The following is a 16,249-nucleotide window of genomic DNA, read 5'->3' on the forward strand; positions in this document are numbered from 1 at the left end:
ATGGAGATTTTGCAATACCCTTCCCCCAGGAGTGGGGAGGGAATGTGGCTTTTGCAGTATCCTTCCCCTGCCACGCCCACCAAGCCACACCACGCCCACTAAGCCACGCCCACAAAACCGGTAGTAAAAAAATTTGGGATTTTACCACTGGCACCTCCCCACTAGAGTCGGGAACAACTAGCACATACGTGCGAGGGGAACCTTTACTTTTAAGGAATTATTAGAGCTCAGGGAAAAAAAAACTCAACCAGGTGTGTTTCTAGAAAAAAAAAACAAGATTTATTCCGAAAAAACGAAGAGATGTGGGAAGGTAACGAAGGAGAAGCAGGTTGAATCTTAATTCAGATCATAAGACTACGTCAGACTACGCGGCAATCTCCGGTTAATGCAGGGTTTAGTCAAACAGACCCTTCCCCAGGATTCTGTCGCTCCCACTCCCCTTATTTTTTTTTTCCTCCTGCAAAGAAAGGGTTTGATTCCAATGGCTTCTGGCTGGGGGGGCAGGGGGTTTCGTTGAGCCCCCACTCCCCAAACTCTTAGGCTCCTCATTCCTCTGTAGGACGTTGCCAGAGGTACGTCTGGATGGAGTCGGCCGTAGCGATGGTCTCGATGTAGCCCACCCCGGGATCTGAGATCCCGAAAGGGATATCCTTGGGGGATCTGAAAAGGAAGGGGCAAGATCAACGTGAGAAAGAACAGAAGTCTCTATAAACCCGTCGTGCCGGCTGACGTAAATCTCTTCTAATTGTTCTAAATCTTTAGGCTGAAGATTCTTAACCGATGAACCAAATTGGCTTAATCATCTTATATTCACATTTTATATGTATGTTATTTTAACTGTTCACCGCCCTGAGTCCTTCAGGAGAACTGACTGTCGGTCAGGTTTCGATGCTATCTCAAAATAAATGAATTTCCACACTGCCGATCTTGGAGGAAATTTTCTCTTTATTGAGCATAGCGATCTGATCCTGGCTCTTTCGCGGTCAGTACTGACCTTTACCCCCCCAATCCCTCCCTTTCCGATCCCCAATTCTCTGCTTCTCATTGGCTATCTTCCAAGCCACTTTCCTCATCCCTTCTCCGTCAGATCACAGGAATGTCTCCCCCCTCCTCCCATCTCCGAGGAGACAGAATCTTCAAAGGAATTAAGTAGGTAAAAGTTCAAGCTTCTCCTCTCCTTATATATGTCAGTGCTGGGACGCTGACATCCGGTATAAAAATTAAATAAATTAATAAAAAAATAAATAAACATGTGTTGGAGATCTTCCAGTCCAACTCTCTGCTCAAGCAGAATAACAGAATAATAACAGAATAACGAGGAAGGTTTTGGAGGACCTAATCAGGAATTTAAAGGCAAAACGACAAGGAGCCTCCAGTTTTGAGGGTACAGTTTCCACCACGAGCATCCGTTTGCAGTGATGGCACCGTTACCTGCCGCTCACCTGTTCAAGACCACGACAGCTGCCGAACCGTCTGGACGGAGGAAAGCAGAGAATTCCAAACTACAGGAGCTGCTTTTCTGGATTTCGATCCGTTGAGTCCCCTCCGGGAGGAATTTGCTACGCGGGGAAAAGAGGCACAAGAAGTGGGCATTCCCCCCCAAAAAAAATCATATAGAAATATAGAAGCATACAAATATAGACAAACAGAAATACAGAAATAGAGAAGTAAAGAAATTGAGAGTATATGGAGAGTATAGAGAAGTATAGAAATATACAATTGGAAGTATAGAAATATAGAGAAATGGAAATAGAGAAATAGAGAAGAAAAGGAGAAAAAGAAGCATCTAGAACTATAGAAATATACCAATAGAAGTATAGAAATGTAAAAGAAATAGAAATAGAGAAGTAAAGAAATAGAGAAATAGAGGGCATATAGAGAATATATGTAGAAATATACAAATGACGTACAGAAATAGAGAGAAATAGAAATAGAGAAATAGAGAAGAAATAGAGAAATAGAAGCATATAGAAGTATAGAAATGTAAAAAAAATAGAAATAAGAGAAGTAGAGAAATAGAGGGTATATGGAGGGTATATAGAAGTATAGAAATATACCAATAGAAGTATAGAAATGTAAAAGAAATAGAAATAGAGAAGTAAAGAAATAGAGAAATAGAGGGCATATAGAGAGTATATATAGAAATATACAAATGAAGTACAGAAATAGAGAGAAATAGAAATACAGAAATAGAGAAGAAATAGAGAAATAGAAGCATATAGAAGTATAGAAATGTAAAAAAAATAGAAGTAGAGAAATAGAGAGTATATGGAGAGTATATAGAAGTATAGAAATATACAAATGGAAGAATAGAAAAATAGAAATAGAGAAGAAATAGAGGAATAGAAGTATAGAAATATACCAACAGAAGTATAGAATTAGAAATGTAAAAAAAAAAAAATTAGAAGTAAAGAAATAGAGGGCATATAGACAGCATCTAGAAGTATAGAAATAGAGAGAAATAGAAATACAGAAATAGAGAATTAAATATAGAAATATAGAATGTATAGAAATATACCAATAGAAGTACAGTATAGAAATGTAAAAAACAAAAAAGAGAAATACAGAAATAGAGAAGGATAGAAATAGAGAGAATATAGAGAGAGTATAGAGAAGAACATAAATACACAAATAGAAATATAGAAATAGAAAATATAACGGCGGAATCTGAGCTCACCTGAAATGAGCCATGTGGTAGAACATGGGCTGTTTGTAAAAGACGTCTTTCTCCTTATCTACAATCACCGGACTGTCCACGTAATTCTTGCTCCAGTTGGGTCCCCCTTCCATGTCCAAAACCAGATTCCAGTCCGTCCACCCGGTGACGTAATTGTTGAGATTCTGCGGAGGAAAGTCGAAACGGCATTGTCTCTTTGCCCTCCTCTTATCCCAGCCAACCCAGACTCCGACGACGGTCCCCGCCGTACCGTCAGGATGCTGTGGCTGTACTTGCTGCCGCGATCCCAGCCGCCCAGCACCACCCGGGGCTCCCAAAAATAGGAGCCCGTCGAGGCCTCGGTGGAGATGAGATAATAGTTGGGGAAGAGGTGATGGGTGATGGACAGCGTCAGGTCGATGGGGGCCAAGAAGTCCAGGTACCAGTGGATTCCGATCCCGTTGATGTATTGGGTAGCCTTGGGGTCTTTGAGAACCTGGAGAAATAACCAAAATGCCAGGGTTATTTTTTCTGGCATCGTGCGGGATAGGTAGACGGTTGGCAGCTCTTTAGGTTGACTAGCAAGAAATTCCAGAATTTCTGAGAATGATTATGGGAAAGGAAGTTAGGAAGCTACCATTGGAAGATTTTTCTGTGAGTGCTCTCTAGCAGACGTTTTGTGACCCAACTAGGTAACATTATCAGGGCTAAAATGGAGGAGGAGGAGGAGGAGGAGGAGGAGGAGGAGGAGGAGGAGGAGGAGGAGGAGGAGGAGGAGGACGGTGGGGTCCTCGGTGCTCTCTGGGCTGGGTGGTTTCCTTGCAGACATTTAATGACCGTACTATGTAACATTATCACTGCTAGAATGGAAGAGGAGGAGGGGAGGAGAAGGAGGACGATGATGACGACAACAAACGCAACAAGAACAACAGTGGGGAACTTGGTGCTCTCCGAGCTTGGTGGCTTTCTCGCAGACGTTTCACGCCCCAATTAGGTAACATCATCAGTGCTGGAAGGGAGAAGGGTTTGCGGAGAGGAGGAGGAGGAGGAGAAGGAGAAAGAAGGAAGAAAGAAAGAAAGAAAGAAAGAAAGAAAGAAAGAAAGAAAGAAAGAAAGAAAGAAAGAAAGAAAGAAAGAAGAAGACAATGACTGTGGAGTCCCTGATACTCTCTGAAGTTGGTGGCTTTCTTGCAAACGTTTCACGACCCAACTAGGTAACTTCATCAGTGCTGGAAGGGAGAAGAGTTTGCAAAGAGGAGAAGGAAGAGGAAGAGGAAGAGGAGGAGGACTGTGGGTCCTTGGTATAACATCAGGCATATTGCTAACCTACGTAATGAGCACCCCAACTTACGATCGTAAATCCGTGCTCCCTTAACATTCGTAACCCAAGGACTGTTTATATATGAAACGTTCGGGTTGCCGAAAACTACAAATGCAATTTTTTTCCCCCCTTTTAGAAAAGGCTCATCTTAAATTCAGCCCGTGGTGGCGGCGGCCAACTTACCACTTCGGCCCAGTAAGGCAGCATCACCCTCTGGTCGTCCAAAATGATCAGCTCGATGCCCTTGTAGCTGCTGTTGGCTAAGGCCGGCCCCAGATCTTCAGCGATGAAATCTCGCTGGTGTTCAGGTGAAAATCCAAGACATTGGAAAGGGTAGAAGATAATGTCCCCGGCCGTCGGCTCGTTGCCAGCCGTTATGGCCCAGAAAGTCAGATTATACTTGGCGTATTCGTCCAGGAATCTGTATTTGAGGAAGAGAAAAGGGGGTTGAAATGATTTAAGTTACCCTGGAGGGGGCAGCCCCAAAGAAGAGGGGGGTCAAATTATTCTCCAAAGCAGCTGAAGGCTGGAGAAGAAGCAACGGATGGAAACCGATCAAGGAGAGAAGCAACCTGGAATTAAGGAGAAACTTCCTGACAGTGAGGAGAATTAATCAGTGGAACTACTTGCCACCAGAAGTTGTGGGTGCTCCATCCCTGGAGGTTTTTAAGAAGAGACTGGAGAGCCATTTTGTCTGGAATGGGATACAGTCTCCTGCTCCTTCCATCCATCCCTTCTGCCTTCCTTCCTTCTCATTACCAGACCTTGAATTTGAAATATTTCCCTCCCCTTCTTTTCCTCTTCTTTCCTTCCTCTGTTTGTCTCCTGTTCCTCCCTCCTTCTTCTATTTTCCTTCCTTATTTCCTCCCTCCCTCTTTTCCTTCCTTCCTTCCTCCCTCCCTCCCCCTCCCTCTTTCTCCTCCCTCTTTCTCCTCCCTCCCTTTCTTCCATCTCTCTTCCTTCCTTCCTCCCTTCCTCCCTCTTTCTCCTCCCTCCCTCCCTCTCTTCCATCTTCCTTCCTTCCTTCTCTCCCTCCCTCCCTCTTCTATTTTCCTTCCTTCCTCCCTCTTTTCCTTCCTCCCTCTTTTCCTTCCTTCCTTCTCTCCCTCGCTCTTTCTCCTCCCTCTCTTTCTCCCCCTCCCTCCTTTTCTTCCATCTCCCTTCCTTCCTCTCTTCCTCCCTCTTTCTCCTCCCTCCCTCTCTTCCATCTTCCTTCCTTCTTCCTCCCTCCCTTCTTTCCTTCCTTCCTCCCTTCCTCCCTCTTTCTCCTCCCTCCCTCCCTCTCTTCCATCTTCCTTCCTTCCTTCTCTCCCTCCTCCCTCTTCTATTTTCCTTCCTCCCTCCCTCTTTTCCTTCCTTCCTTCCTTCCTTCTCTCCCTCCCTCTTTCTCCTCCCTCTCTTTCTCCCCCTCCCTCCTTTTCTTCCATCTCCCTTCCTTCCTTCCTCTCTTCCTCTCTTTTTTTCCTCCCTCCCTCCCTCCCTCTCTACCATCTTCCTTCCTTCCTCCTCCCTCCCTTCTTTCCTTCCTTCCTGACCAAGGGGTTAGACTAGAAGACCTCCAAGGTCCCTTCCAGCTCTATTCTGATCAATATTCCTCCAAGGTGTCCTGTTTCAGCCCTCAAACTCACACACGCCTTACCTGATAAAATAGTTTGCCCAGGTCTTGTGATATCTGTCGCCCGGTTGGCCCTTGAGAGTCCCCCGGCCAGTCATGGCACCGTTCGTTTTCATCCATACGGGCGATGTCCAGGGACTGGCGTAGAGCAACAGGGGTCTGGAAGCGACTGCTTGGGCTTGTTGTAAGATTGGGATCTAATGTGCGGGAAGATATTGTGATTTAAGATCTAATGTGCGGCAAGACCGCCTGCAGTCTGACCTAAGCGTAGTACACAAAATTGTCTGCTACGACGTCCTACCTGTCAACGACTTCTTCAGCTTCAATAATTTGGCATCGTGTATTATCGAGGCAATTGTTTGCCTCGATAATACACGGGCAAACAATCGGTACAAACTCAAGGTAAACCGCTCCAAACCCGATTGCAGAAAATATGACTTCAGCAACAGAGGTGGTTACAAATTAGGCACATACTACCATATGTGGTGGATGTGCCCCAAGATTAAAAAATGTTGGCGTAAAATTAAAAATTGGCTGGAGGAAATTACCAAATTAAAAATGGAATCTAAACCAGAACTCTATTTAATAGGACCTCACCCCATTCCTAAGAGGGGTGTGCATAAAGGGGGCACCTAAGAGGGGCGTGCCTTCCGTCCCTGTCCTACTCTCCCCATTTATTTGTACTCGTTTCCTTCGTTCAGGTCCACGATCATATTCATACCTGCTATCTTGTACATATTTGACAAACAAATAAACAGAAATAAATAAATAGATAAGGCAGAGCATTGTTTTACCTGTGCATTAAACTGAAAGTAACACTTAACACAACACAGCACTTAAGCAAAATGGTTCGGTTGAGATCCGCCTACGTGGGACTGGTTGGGGTAGATTGTAGCGGCGATAGCGAAATGTAATTTTAAATCAAGCCATTTTATTGAGTGGTGCGGTGGCCTAGAGGGTGGAGCCTTCACCTCACAATCAGGAGGCTGTGAGTTCAACCCCAGGCAGATATTTCTCTCTGTCTGGGCACAATGAGAATATTATCTGCTGAACAAAACTCTAATATTGGGACTTAGGGGCTCAATATTCTTAAAATTCTGCTGATCGGATTTTACTTTATGCCTGTTCACCGCCCTGAGTCCTTCGGGAGTAGGGCGGTATATAAATCTAATAAAACAAAACAAACAAACAAACTATGTTACAGAGCCCCTGATTACGTCCTCGAACATGTGAACAAGCTAACTTCACTACTAACGTGGGCAGCCTCCTGCCTACACCCTCTTATCTTTCTTGGTGACCTCGATCTACCTCTTATTAATTGGACCCTAAAATGAACGTACAACTGAATCCATGCGTGCAACCCTGTACAGTGCTGTTACTAATCTGGGACTGGATCAACTAGTAACTAGTAACAACTAACAACTAGTAACTAACAGCCCACCTTCATTTTGGTATCTTCGTCCGTCAGGCTGAAGTTCTTCAGGTCGAAATCGTTCTCCACGTCGGCGTAAGTGTACAGCCTCACGGAGAAGTCGCAGCTCGCCATGGGCACACGGATCAAGGTATACTCGATGCCTGCGTTCAAAAACACAACAGATTTGCAGATGGGGTGGGTTAGCTCCCCCGAACGGCTGAATTTCCCCCTCTTCAGCCAAGCTAGACCCCAGCGGGGAGGATGGGATCGGCAGTCTATGCAGCAGATGAGGGAATACGAGGGAACGATTCATTCATTAACGTGGAGAAAAGTTTTATACCTGGGCAGGAAAATACTAAAGGTACAAGAACAGATTACATGGAGGAAAACAAGGAGTGGGGGACCACAAGTTTCCATCTTAGCGCCCCCCTATTCTTCAATAAAGGAGGTGGTGGCTCAGTGGTTACGACGCTGAGCTTGTCGATCAAAAGGTCGGCAGTTCAGCGGTTCGAATCCCGAGTGCCGCGTAATGGGGTGAGTTCCCGTTACTTGTCCCAGCTTCTGCCAACCTAGCAGTTCGAAAGCAGGTAAAAAATGCAAGTAGAAAAAATAGGGACCCCCTTTGGTGGGAAGGGAACAGCGTTCCGTGCACCTTTGGTGTTGAGTCATGCTGGCCACATGACCACAGAGACGTCTTCGGACAGCGCTGGCTCTTCGGCTTTAAAACGGAGATGAGCACCGCCCCCTAGAGTCGGGAACGACTAGCACGTATGTGCAAAGCAAAACTTTCCCTTTACCTTACTCTTGAATATCTCCATAAATGACTTAGAGGAGGGAATCGAAGGGGAACTCATCAAATTTGCAGATGACACTAAACTGGCAGGAATAGCCAACACCCCAGATGACAAGCTCAAGATCCAAAAAGGTCTTGACAGACTCAGACAATGGGCCCTACTCAACAAAATGAAATTTAAGGTGGAGAAAAGCAAGGGTTTTACACTTGGGCAGGAAAAGCCAAAGGTGCCAGAACAGATTAGGTGAAAACTGGCTCAAAAATAGTAATTATGAGAGGGACCTTGGGGTCCTAGTGGACAATCCCTTAAACACGAGCCAGAAGTGTGCAGCAGCAGCCAAAAAAAAAAAGCTAATACAACTCTCAGTTTTATAAACAGAGGCACAGAATCAAAAGCACGTGAAGTATTAGTACCGCTTTATAAATCCTGTAGTAAGGCCACCCCTGGAATAATTGCATCCAGTTTTGGTCACCACGTTACAGAAAAGACGGTTGAGACTTTGGGAAAAAGTGCAGAGAAGAGCAACTAAGAGGATTAAAGGCGTGGAGAACCTTGGACAATGCCTCTACATTTAGCCAACAGGGACTTGGCTTGGGTTCAGCACCATGGCCAGCAACTTCCTACAGGTAGCCCTGCCATCACTCTGCTAAACAAATAATTCCCTCAACACTGTCAAACTATTTACTAAGTCGGCACTGCTATTAATCTCCTCATCGTTCCCACCACCCATCCCCTTCCGCTTATGACTGTATGACTGTAATTTTGTTGCTTGTATCCTTACGAGTTACATTGATATTGTTTCCTGATTGCTTATTTGCACCCTACGACTATCATTGAGTGTTGTACCTTATGATTCCTGACGAATGTATCTTTTCTTTTATGTGCACCGAGAGCGTATGCACCAAAGACAAATTCCTTCTTAATTCTATTCTTTTCTATTCATTCTTAATTCTATTCTATTCATTCTTAATTCTATTCTATTCATTCTTAATTCTATTCTATTCTATTCTATTCTTAATTCTATTCTATTCTATTCATTCTTAATTCTATTCTATTCATTCTTAATTCTATTCTATTCATTCTTAATTCTATTCTATTCTATTCTATTCTTAATTCTATTCTATTCTATTCATTCTTAATTCTATTCTATTCATTCTTAATTCTATTCTATTCTATACTATTCTATTCATTCTTAATTCTATTCTATTCTTTACTATTCTATTCATTCTTCATTCTATTCTATTCTTAATTCTATTCTTTTCTATTCATTCTTAATTCTATTCTATTCATTCTTAATTCTATTCTATTCTATTCTTTACTATTCTATTCATTCTTCATTCTATTCTATTCTATTCTTAATTCTAGTCTTTTCTATTCATTCTTAATTCTATTCTATTCATTCTTAATTCTATTCTATTCTATACTATTCTATTCATTCTTAATTCTATTCTATTCATTCTTTATTCTATTCTATTCATTCTTAATTCTATTCTATTCTATTCTATTCTTAATTCTATTCTATTCTATTCATTCTTAATTCTATTCTATTCATTCTTAATTCTATTCTATTCTATACTATTCTATTCATTCTTAATTCTATTCTATTCTTTACTATTCTATTCATTCTTCATTCTATTCTATTCTTAATTCTATTCTTTTCTATTCATTCTTAATTCTATTCTATTCATTCTTAATTCTATTCTATTCTATTCTTTACTATTCTATTCATTCTTCATTCTATTCTATTCTATTCTTAATTCTAGTCTTTTCTATTCATTCTTAATTCTATTCTATTCATTCTTAATTCTATTCTATTCTATACTATTCTATTCATTCTTAATTCTATTCTATTCATTCTTTATTCTATTCTATTCATTCTTAATTCTATTCTATTCTATTCTATACTATTCTATTCATTCTTTATTCTATTCTATTCATTCTTCATTCTATTCTATTCATTCTTCATTCTCTATTCTATTCTATTCTATTCTATTCTATTCTATTCTATTCTATTCTATTCTATTCTATTCTATTCTATTCTAAAAAGCCCTACTAAGTAGGTATATACAAAAGTATGAAGGCTATTGCTTAATGCATTGTAAGCTGCCCTGAGTCTCCGGAGAAGGGCGGCATATAAATTGAACGAATAAATGAATGAATGAATGAATGAATGAATGAATGAATGAATGAATAGATTAACACTAGCAATTAAAGAGAAAGAACAAACGGATTGTTATATGATATGGGAAGCATTTTACCAATGGTCAGCGAATAAAAAAGGAAATTGGAAATAAAGGAAGCAGACAAGAAGAAGACTAGAAAATACATTAAGACAGAGATAAGACTAAAATGGCAATTGATAACGTGAGTATGATGAGAATAACCAGGTGTAATGTTATTATGAGAAGATACGTTATGAAGGAGATGAAGAGTTACACAAGGTATAATCAATCGTTCAATGTATATAATTTGCGGAAGGACCGTTGCACAGAAATATTTGTACCCAGATGACACACTGCTTAAGGAGAGACGAAATGTTTATATTGTTTTAAAAATGGAAAATTAAAAAAAAAAATTAAAAAAAAACCACATTACCACAGCACTGAAAAAAGCGCGTTAGATACAAGTCCCAACATAAAACGTTATAAATTCACCTAACATGCTTGGCAAGAGATACCAATTGCAGTCATAAGTTGAGGACTTAGCTGTAGACTTTGTGTCTCGACACTGTCTGGATGAATAGGGACGACCTCCTGGGAATTGTCGGCCACACCAAGAAACTCCCTTTGGGCGCTTCCCTGCCCACACGAAATGCTTAAATAACATTATTTAAACTGGGATTATGCAAGGAACTGCTGAATCCAAGGTGTGAATGCATAACTAAATTTTTTTTTTAAAAAAAAAATCCCCAGCTATTCTGTTTGATGTTTTCCCTACGGTAAGTCGGGCGGCCCACATATTTAATTAATAAATATATAAGTAAGCGAGTGAATAAAACTGACCTTCGCTGGAGAAATAAGATTTGAGCAGGTTTCTCTGACTCTTGGGGGACAAATTCAGGATATTAATAGCAGCCGAATCGGTGAGGGCTCCCCCGAAACCCTTGATCTTTTGATACTTCTGGGATGTCTTCAGCTTCAAAACCAGATTATCTAGTCAAAGGAAGGAAAGAGAGGGAGGGATTTTTTTTAAAAAAAACCACCCAGTTTTATAGAGGACGGTACTTACACATTCTCTTGTAGGCCCACCTTGTTAAATTGTTCTTCCGTTGTTGTTGTTTTTTTAAATGACATTGGCAGCTCTCTCTCTTTTTTCCCCCCATTAAATAAATGTTTTTATTAAACAATTTCTCTGTTTGCTTTTCTTCGTTTTACAGTGCAGTTTTCACTTTGCAAACATCTGCATACCGGCTTGTATCCAGAGTTTTTTTTGTGTGTGTGTGTGTGTGTTTTTTTTTTTTACATTTATATATACAATTGTATTTACATTATATATTTATCATTCTAAATATTTTTTAGATTTTACATTTTTTTGGTAACATCTTACCCACTCAATTCAAATCTTTATTGTCAGCGCACAATATATGCACAATGACATTGGCTGAGCTACTGTGATCTAATATTATATATCGTATATTATATATAATACTTATTATACATAATAAGTATTCTTCATATTATTTTTTTTAATTTTTATTTATATGCCGCCCTTCTCCGGAGACTCAGGGCGGCTTACAATGCGTTAAGCAATAGCCTTCATACTTTTGTATATTTATACAAAATCAGCTTATTGCCCCCACAAACTGGGTCCTCAATTTACCCCCCTTAGAAAGGATGGAAGGCTGAGTCGACCTTGAGCCTGGTGAGAATTGAACTCGCAGTAATTGCAGGCAGCTGGATGTTAAATGCTGCCTTAGTAGGAGGCATTAGCCTCCTACACCACTCAGGCTCCTCTTTCTTTCTTGATACTTATACTTCATTCTGATTTCTATTTCATTCATCGTCTTTCGTTGTTAATTTTCTTCTCTTGGCATCTACTCTCAAGCCAGTTACTGTATACCATATATCCCAAGTTAAATAATATTCTGTTTCTTCTTTGTCTTTGATTTCCATTGTCAACCTATCCATCTCAGCGCATTCTAATATTTATTGCCATTTCCTCAGAGGGTATATTTCCATTTTTTCCAATTTTGAGCATATAAATCTATCTCGGCATCTACTTCTGTCCTACCTCACCGCCCTGAGTCCGTTTCTACGGAGAATCATTAAAACTGCCCAGAATATCATCGGACTCCAGCTACCAGCCCTGGACGACATCTTCGAATCCTCGTTGTTTGAGGAAGTTGCATAACATCCTCAGAGACTCTTCCCATCCTGCTTACAATCTTTTTTGGACCGTTGCCTTCTGGCAGAAGATACAGAACAATGAAAACTCGGACCGCACGTTTTCTGAATCGTTTTTTATCCCAGAGCTATAATTGCACTCAACAATGAACTAAAGGGCCGCCATCAGTGAGCTGTTGGACAGTATTACTTGGTCTGTTTTGTGGATTTTTGGGTGGTTTAGGGGTGGGGAATTTGTGGTGGGTGGGGCTGTGTTTGGGGATTGTTATATGTGTTGTGTATTCTTTGGGTGTTAAGTGCATTTCGTTGTATGGGTATACTGTGTATACACGTACAATGACAATAAACTTATTATTATTATACAATTCTAGCCGCCGTTGTTACATGTAGCATTAAATGTTGGTTTGTTTGTGGTTTGTTTGTTTTTTTTTTTGCTATATTTCTCTGTTAAAGGAAGAAAAGAGAGGGAGGAATTAAAAAAAGAAAACACCCAGTTTTATACAGGACGGTGCTTATATATTCTCTTGCACGCCCACCTGGTTGTTAAATTGTTCTTCTGGGTTTTTGTTTTTGTTTTTTTAAAATGACATTTGCATAACAGGTTTGACGTGTTTAGCGAATTGATTGTGGCTTCTGGGTTGGCACCAACGCACCCGTCCTCCACTCCAGATTCAAACCAGATTAAAAAGGCTAAACAGGTCTAGCATTTTGTGGAGGTGGTTAAGAACCGATTTGAATAGCGAGATGGATAGCATTTAAGTTCAATATTAATAAATTATAATATTATAAATATAAAGCATTAAACATTAATCAATTGCTAAACATTCATCAATTACTAAACATTAAATGAATATACATTAATAAATTAATAAACTGATGGCTGGGATTCTCTATATAAGGAAATACGTATGAAATTTCTTTGGTATGAAAAGTTTTCCAAACTTCCTCAAAATTGGCCCAAAGTCATCCAACTGGATTTCCCACCTAAGGCAGAACTAGAACTCCCCGTCTCCTGGTGATTGGCCCAAAGTTACCCAACTCATGACTAAGGTGGGACTAGAACTCACCGTCTCCTGATGATTGGCCCAAAGTCACCCAGCTGGCTTTCATGGCTTAAGTGGGACTAGAACTCACCGTCTCCTGGTGATTGGCCCAAAGTTACCTAGCCGGCTTTCATATCTAAGGTGGGATTAGAATTCCCAGTCTCCTGGTGATTGGCCCAAAGTCACCCAGCCGACTTTCATGGCTTAAGTGGGACTAGAACTCACCGTCTCCTGGTGATTGGCTCAAAGTCACCCAGCTGGCTTTCATGGCTTAAGTGGGACTAGAACTCACCGTCTCCTGGTGATTGGCCCAAAGTTACCTAGCCGGCTTTCATATCTAAGGTGGGACTAGAACTCCCAGTCTCCTGGTGATTGGCCCAAAGTCACCCAGCCGACTTTCATGGCTTAAGTGGGACTAGAACTCACCGTCTCCTGGTGATTGGCCCAAAGTCACCCAGCCGACTTTCATGGCTTAAGTGGGACTAGAACTCACTGTCTCCTGGTGATTGGCTCAAAGTCACCCAGCTGGCTTTCATGGCTTAAGTGGGACTAGAACTCACCGTCTCCTGGTGATTGGCTCAAAGTTACCTAGCCGGCTTTCATATCTAAGGTGGGACTAGAACTCATCGTCTCCTGGTTTCAAGCCTAAAGCCTTAACCACTAGACCAAATTGGCTGTCAGTCGAGAACTGGGCATTGTGTCCTCCAGGCCAACCTCGCAGGGTTCTTATGAGGATAGAAGGAAGGGAAGGCCTACTACATTTCACGTTGTCCAGGATTCCTTGGGGTAAAAAGCATACTTGTGGGTCTAATCTGGACTCACCGTTCTCCGAAGGGTTATCCAATAGGAGACCCTCACTGCGCTCCACGCGACGTCCGGCTTTATTGCTTTCGTACTTCACAAAAGACCCCAAATCTGGGAGAGTGACCGGCTCCAAAGTGTCACAATAATCAGCCCCGCATTCACAGACCAAGGAACCGTGCCCAAAATTTCTGGGAGAGCATGGCCGCCCACCTAGGAAAAAAGGAAGGAAGGAAGGAAGGAAGGAAGGAAGGAAGGAAGGAAGGAAGGAAGGAAGGAAGGAAGGAAGGAAAAAGGAGAAAGGAGAAAGGAGAAAGGAGAAAGAAAATAAGGAAGGAAGGAAAGAGAGAAGGAAAAAGGAAGGAAAAAGGAAGGAGAAAGGAAGGAAGAGAAGGAAGGAAGGAAAGAGGAAGAAAAGAAGGAAGAAAAGATAGAAGAAAGAAGGAAAAAGGAAGGAAGGGAAAGAAGGAAGGAAGGAAAGAGAAAGGAGAAAGAAAATAAGGAAGGAAGGAAAGAAAGAAGGAAAAAGGAAGGAAGAGAAGAAAGGAAGGAAAGAAGGAAGAAAAGAAAAAGGAGAAAGGAGAAAGAAAATAAGGAAGGAAGGAAAGAGAAGGAAAAAGGAAGGAAGGAAGGAAGGAGAAAGGAAGGAAGAGAAGGAAGGAAGGAAAGAGGAAGAAAAGAAGGAAGAAAAGAAAGAAGAAAGAAGGAAAACGGAAGGAAGGGGAAGAAGGAAGGAAGGAAATAGAAAGGAGAAAGAAAATAGAAAGGAGAAAGAAAATAAGGAAGGAAGGAAAGAAAGGAAAAAGGAAGGAAAAAGGAAGGAAGAGAAGGAAGGAAAGAAGGAAAGAGAAAGAAAATAAGGAAGGAAAGAAAGAAGAAAGAAGGAAAAAGGAAGGAAGGGAAGGGAAGGAGGGAAGAAAGAAAGACAAAGAAAGAAAGAAAGAAAATTGGCTTGATAAATGTGAAGGAAACCAATCTTTAATAGTTTCTTAAACATTTTCTTAGGCTTCCGTTTTTCTGCTTCATTCTCAAGATGTCAAGCAGAACTCGAACTCACCGTCTCCTGGTGATTGGGCCAAAGTCACCCAGCTGGCTTTCATGCCTAAATCAGGACCATCTCCTGATCATCGGCTCAAACTTGCCCAGCCAATTTTCTCCCCCCTAAGTCAGGATTAGAACTCAGAGCCTCCTAGTCATCGGCCCCCAAATCACCCAACCGGCTTCCATGCCTAGGGCAGGACTTGAACTCGCCACCACCTGGCTCCGAAACCTTCCCCACAGTTTTCCCTGCAGGAACGTTAGCCAGGAACGTTCTCCAGATCGAAGACAGCTAGACTGCCTCTAAACATGGAGGCTCTCTTTCCGGATTACTTAAAATCTCAGTCATTCGGGGAAACGAGAGTTTTCACAACCCTTTTCGAGTTTTAATCCCGGCTTTAGGGCACATTTTGCAAGGGAATGGATTGTGCAAAAGCAAGGGAACACCTGAGACTTGCCGACACTTGATTTTACACACTTACCCGTCGGGGAACAACTCAGCTGGTGAAGCCACAAAGAGACAAAAAAGATCTGAAGGACCCCACGAGTCATGGCTGCGGATCTCAGGACTTCTCGGCGCGAATAAAAGCCGGATCTTTAAAAGCAAAACAAAACAGAAAGATGACACGTAAATTAGGCCTATTATTTCATAATTTTAATTATTTTTAAATACTGTCTGCCTTTGTGTTTTTAATTAGGCTGTACACCGCCCTGAGTCCTTCGGGAGAAGGGCGGTATAGAAATAAAATAAAATAAATAAATAAATAATTTATATTTCATTTTATTAATGGGGATTTGCACGGCCTCCCCTCTTAAACACTCTCCCCGCAGGACATTCTCAGGGCACGAAGAACCCCCAAAACTGACTCCCCAAAATTCCAAAAAAATGTAAAAATAAAATTGAATGGTCACATGGAAAGGAGAATATTATCTGCCGAACAAAACTCCGCTCTGGCAACAGGGAAGGCATCCGGCCAGTAAAAGCTCTGCTAACTCCATTTGGTTGCTCAGACTCCACCCGGCAAGGGATTAGGGAGTCGTTAAAAGAGGATGATGATGATTGAAAGGAATAAAATTAAAACCCCATGGCCTCTTTGCGTGGGACAGTGGTTTTATCCATCGGGATGGTCCGTTTTAGGACCAAGCCAGACCCCCCCCCTCCCCGTCCCCCCAAAAAACAGGCAGATTTTGGGGTTCTTCTGAACTCTTCAGCGGGCAAAAAAA

General features: G+C 41.6%; 1 protein-coding gene across 2 annotated transcripts in view; it reads right to left on the reverse strand.

Moving 5' to 3' along the window:
* Positions 1-256: 256 nt before the first annotated feature.
* The window catches only part of LOC117658845 (lysosomal acid glucosylceramidase-like), a 17,603-nt gene continuing 1,610 nt past the window's right edge, over positions 257-16,249 (reverse strand). For both annotated transcript variants that reach the window (XM_087881117.1, XM_087881118.1), the window contains exons 2-11: positions 15,508-15,620; positions 14,009-14,200; positions 10,803-10,952; positions 7,034-7,167; positions 5,617-5,789; positions 4,161-4,398; positions 2,928-3,152; positions 2,678-2,841; positions 1,443-1,559; positions 257-660 (exon numbers count right to left, since the gene is read on the reverse strand). In XM_087881117.1, coding sequence (XP_087737243.1) covers positions 546-660; positions 1,443-1,559; positions 2,678-2,841; positions 2,928-3,152; positions 4,161-4,398; positions 5,617-5,789; positions 7,034-7,167; positions 10,803-10,952; positions 14,009-14,200; positions 15,508-15,577 — 1,578 coding nt within the window. In that variant the 5' untranslated portion in view covers positions 15,578-15,620 and the 3' untranslated portion in view covers positions 257-545. The remainder of the gene's footprint in view (positions 661-1,442; positions 1,560-2,677; positions 2,842-2,927; positions 3,153-4,160; positions 4,399-5,616; positions 5,790-7,033; positions 7,168-10,802; positions 10,953-14,008; positions 14,201-15,507; positions 15,621-16,249) is intronic.

The sequence above is a fragment of the Pantherophis guttatus genome, chromosome 18 (genome assembly GCF_059756535.1).
Source record: "Pantherophis guttatus breed Tessera chromosome 18, ASM5975653v1, whole genome shotgun sequence".
In the NCBI taxonomy this organism is placed as follows: domain Eukaryota; kingdom Metazoa; phylum Chordata; class Lepidosauria; order Squamata; family Colubridae; genus Pantherophis; species Pantherophis guttatus.